This window comes from Triticum dicoccoides, chromosome 6B (assembly GCF_002162155.2).
Source record: "Triticum dicoccoides isolate Atlit2015 ecotype Zavitan chromosome 6B, WEW_v2.0, whole genome shotgun sequence".
In the NCBI taxonomy this organism is placed as follows: Eukaryota; Viridiplantae; Streptophyta; class Magnoliopsida; order Poales; family Poaceae; genus Triticum; species Triticum dicoccoides.
In genome coordinates, this window is record NC_041391.1 from 678,623,440 (window position 1) to 678,627,904 (window position 4,465).

Below are 4,465 nucleotides of genomic sequence, written 5' to 3' on the forward strand. Positions count from 1 at the left end.
GAAACATCCTCGGTTCATCAGTTGCGCGCGTCATTTAGTTCCACAGAAATCTCGTCGGAATCGGAGAATTTCTGCCGTGTTGCAAGTTGCTGGCCTGATCCGGCCGGCTGGGGGCACGCACGGGTGCCGCGTGACGGCAGCAAGCGGCGGCGAGACGCCACTCATCTCTTGCGGAGCTTATCTGAAACTGAAACAGGGGCGAGACACATCCATACTCCAGAAACAGAAACAGAAGCAGAAAGTTGTTGTTGCGGCAAATCATTCATGTGAATGGATAAGCCTCCCGTCAACAGATCAGATGCATGTACCATGTGTCTCCAATTTGTCACTCATGTATTGATATATATCCAGAACCAAAATCAAGGGCTATACACAGCTATCCAATTTGTCTCCAATTTGTCACTCATGTATTGATATATATGCAGAGAGGATGAGAGCTCACTCTATGTACAAGTGGAGCAGAGAGGACGAGGAACAACTCACTCTATGTGCAGCGGAGCGGAGAGGAAGAAGAGACTTACTCTATGTACAGTATCTACTGGCTAGCTAATCGAATTGGGTCTTAAAACTCCAATCTTCTGGGCCGGCCTAATCCCCACCGATCTTCCTTCTATACAGCGAACGGGATTATTCGGGGAATTTCTTTCCTATTTACACTTTGTGCAGTATGTACGTATCTTGCTGCTATGGCATGTCGACGATGTTGTTTTTTACTGGTTGCTGCGGCCGGCCATGGAGGCGGCGGAGAGCCGGCTGGGCCCGGCGTGGAACCGCTCCACCACTCGCTTCCGGTGCTGCAGCTGCTGCACCGCGGGGGACGGCACGAGCGCCTTGCGCGCCCAGTGCCCGCTCCCCATGGGTACGCGCTGCGCCAGCCCGCTGTACGACCGTCTAGAGCAGCCGCTGCCGCTGGGGACGAGCTGCGCGAACGGGCTCACCGTGCGCTTCGACGGCGGCGAAGGCGGAGAGGCGGGTTTGCTGCAGCTGCCGGCGGCCGGGGCCTGCTGCTTGCGTTCCTTGTGGAGGCTGCATCGGAACGAGCCAGGGTGGTTCGTCGGGGAGCACATGCAGGACCGACGGATTTTGGGGGCGGCGGTGGGGGAGGAGGCGGGAGACGAGACGCTGAAGGACTTGACCGGCGAGCCGCTGGCGGAGAGCTTGACGCGGGAGAGCGATGCGGATTGGTAGTTGGGAAAGGGGCTCAAAAGGATGGGGCCGCTGGGCCGGGATGCAGACGGCGTCGACATGATGAGAGATTGGAAAGGTGGAGCGGCGGGGCGGGGCGGTGGCTTAGGTATGTTTGTTGAGCTCCGATGGTTTCGCTGCCGGTTTGGGTAACCTGAGATGGGAGCCGGTTGGCCGCATTTTATAGGCCGGGGAAGGGCAGTTTGGTAAATTCTGGGCGTTAAGAACCTGGAGTCCGGCCGAGTTAATTAAGGAAAGGAAAACACTTGTTAATTAAACTGGGGGTTACAGCGAGATGCGGTGGGCGTCTGAGCACACCGAAATCGGTCTGCGATGCAGCAAAGTAGGACGCATGCCAGTTTGATTTGAATACTGATTTAAGCGTCAAAATTCTGGTCAATTTCTTGCATTACAAACCAGCATCTTGCTAGTTCTACTAATAGTCAAGATCCTCAAAAAAAATAGTCATGTCAAAGAAAAAAGGAACTTATCTCGGAACGTTCAGTGCGGGTTGATGGTCAAGCTGGCACAAGCACGACCTGATCGACGTGTGACGGGCCAGCAGCCGGCAGCGACCGGGCGGACCACCGCCGGCGGCCGTGGGTTCGTCTCCGCCTTGCTTGAAACCCGGCCAACCTCTGAACGTTCGACACGTTATAGCATCAGCATCAATCGCCGTAATGGCTGCCCTGCCCATGTATGTTTGTGGAGTCCGTGGGAAGGAGTGGAGCCGGCGATGGTGTGTGCGAGGCAACGCACGACACGAGCGCGTCGTGGTCCGGCCTGTTCCACCGTGGGTGATAAGATGCTCTCATCTGATCTGATCGCTGTTGTTACTGCGGCTGCGCCTGGCCTTCCTCCGATTCTTCCCATTTTAGTCGACCGGGTGGTTGAAAGGTGGGCGTCTCTTTCCCTGCCCGTCCGTTTCTCATTCGCTTTCCCTTCCTGTCTTCCTGTCTTCGAAAGATGATGATCGACAAGTTGCCGCCCTTGGTACCTGCGTCGGTTAATGGCTAAATTAATCCTTGCAATGTTAATTACTACCGGAACCGTGTTAGACTGCAATGGCTAAATTAGTACTAGAGGCTTAATTACAGCCGTGTGCTGCTTCAGGCACCCTGGCCACATGCACGCAGGCGCGTTAACCAATTGCTGCTGCGCTGATTCGCAAGATCGAACAAACGACCGAACGAACGGGATCAGAACCACGCACTCGGAGACACGTCCAGGCCGCTCCGCGCGACGTCTGCATGGCGGAAGGGGGTGCGTGGCGCCGGCGGGGCCTCCTTGGCTAGTGTTTCGTTTGTCTCTGGCCACACCTCGTCGTTTGGATTCGACCGGAACCGAGACTGTATAGCTTCTGTATTTACATGTGTATACTGCAACGTTGTATACCATCTCATTATATATATATATGTGATAGGCCATCCCCAGAGGATTGTGCCGGTTCCTTCAAAACCTATTGTCTTACATGGTATCACATTAGGTTACGTACGCTTCCGCCCAAAACCCTAAAACAGCCGCCGCCACCACCGCCGCCAACGCAGCCGCCACCGCCACCGCCGCCCTGTCGCCGAATCGCCACCATGTCGTGCGCTGCTGCGTCCGGTTCCACCGCCGCCGGTTTTCTGCCGGCCTTCCTCGCGGCGCTCCTCTCCCGGCCGTTGGACGCCGCCTCCCTGCAGTCGCCGATCGGGACTAGGAGCGTGGGCTCCTTGTTCGCGATCCCGCCGGCCGCCTCGTCGCCCGGACAGGTGCTCGCGGTGCACACCGCCGCCACCCCGTCCGCCTCTTCCACCGCGGCTGCCGTGTCGCCCATGCCGCTGGTGGCGGAGTCCGCCGTGATGGCGGGTCTCGCGGCGTCGACCGCGGTCGCCGCGCCCCCTGCACCCGCGTCGGTTGCCCCTCTAACTGTCTCCACGGTGGCCGCACCTCAGCCAGTCTCCTCGATGGGATCGCAGCCGCCGCCGCCGTTTCACTTCGGCCATCTCATCACCATTAAGTTGTCATCGGACAATTACATCTTCTGGCGCGCGCAGGTTCTTCCGCTCCTCGGGAGTCATTACCTGCTTGGCAACGCCGACGGCTCTCTCCCTTGCCCTCCTGCGCTGGTGGACAGCGTGCACGGTCCGGTCTATAATCCGGCTCACCGTGTTTGGACAGGGCAGGACCAGGCGAACCTCTCCTCCATCCAGGGGTCGCTCTCTCCGGCTGTCGCTGGACTCGTCGTCTTCTCTAAGACGTCTCATGAGGCCTGGACTATCCTCGAGCGCTCGTTTGCGGCGCAGTCACAGGCACATGTCTCTGCGCTTCGCCGTCAGCTTGGCGAGTGTGAGAAGCTTGACTCCACGGCCACGGAGTTCTACAACAAGGTCAAGGGCCTTGCTGACACATTGGCCTCCATTGGACAGCCGCTCACTGATTCCGAGTTCAACTCCTTCATTGTCAACGGGCTTGACGACGAGTATGATGCTTTGGTCGAGATCATCAACAAGCGGGCCAACTCCACTCCCATGGCGGCACATGAGGTCTACTCCCGCCTTCTCCTTACCGAGCAGCGTGTCGAGGCGCGACGCTCCAAGGCCAGCCACGGCTCCCTCTCGGCAAATGCCGCCACTAAGGGTGGCCGCACCTCCTCCAAGGGGCCGTCACCTGCCTCGTCCTCGCCATCTTCGGCTCCCCCCGCGTCCGCAACTCTTCCAGGGGCCGGTGGTCGACGTGTGTGTCAGTTGTGTGGCATTGAGGGGCACTGGGCCTCCAAGTGTCACAAACGCTTCCAGCGGAGTTTTCTTGGTCTTGGCAATGACGGCAAGGATACACGCAACTTTGCCCGTCAGGTCACCATGGCTGATCGTCCGGCGCCGCAAAAGCAACAGGGACACACTCAGTCCTACTCCATCGATCCACACTAGTACATGGACTCTGGGGCGACAGAGCACCTGACAAGTGAGATGGGGAAGCTTCACACTCGTGAACCCTATCATGGCTCCGACAAGATCCACACCGCCAATGGAGCAGGTATGCACATCTCTCATATTGGTCAAGCATTGCTTCTCACTAGACATGCCAATAGGAGTCTTCAGCTTCACAATGTTCTTTGAGTTCCATCTGTGACACGTAATTTTCTTTCCGTTTCTAAACTCACACTTGATAATAATGTGCTTTGTGAATTTCACCCTTTTGATCTTTTTATTAAGGACCGGGGCACGAGGGATATTCTTCTTAGTGGGCGGCTCTGCCAGGGCCTCTACCGTCTGGAGCATCCTGGCGTCGCTCGCGT

General features: G+C 57.4%; 1 protein-coding gene across 1 annotated transcript; it reads right to left on the reverse strand.

Moving 5' to 3' along the window:
• Positions 1 to 324: 324 nt before the first annotated feature.
• Positions 325 to 1,323, reverse strand: LOC119324457. The gene has a single exon (XM_037598250.1). The coding sequence runs from the start codon at positions 1,245 to 1,247 to the stop codon at positions 711 to 713; it is 537 nt and encodes a 178-aa protein (XP_037454147.1). The 5' UTR covers positions 1,248 to 1,323; the 3' UTR covers positions 325 to 710.
• Between the last annotated feature and the right edge of the window lie 3,142 nt (positions 1,324 to 4,465).

What these genes read in the sequence shown, in the direction of transcription:
- LOC119324457 (XM_037598250.1), bottom strand. Translation starts at nt 1,247, where the DNA reads ATGTCGACGCCGTCTGCATCCCGGCCCAGCGGCCCCATCCTTTTGAGC.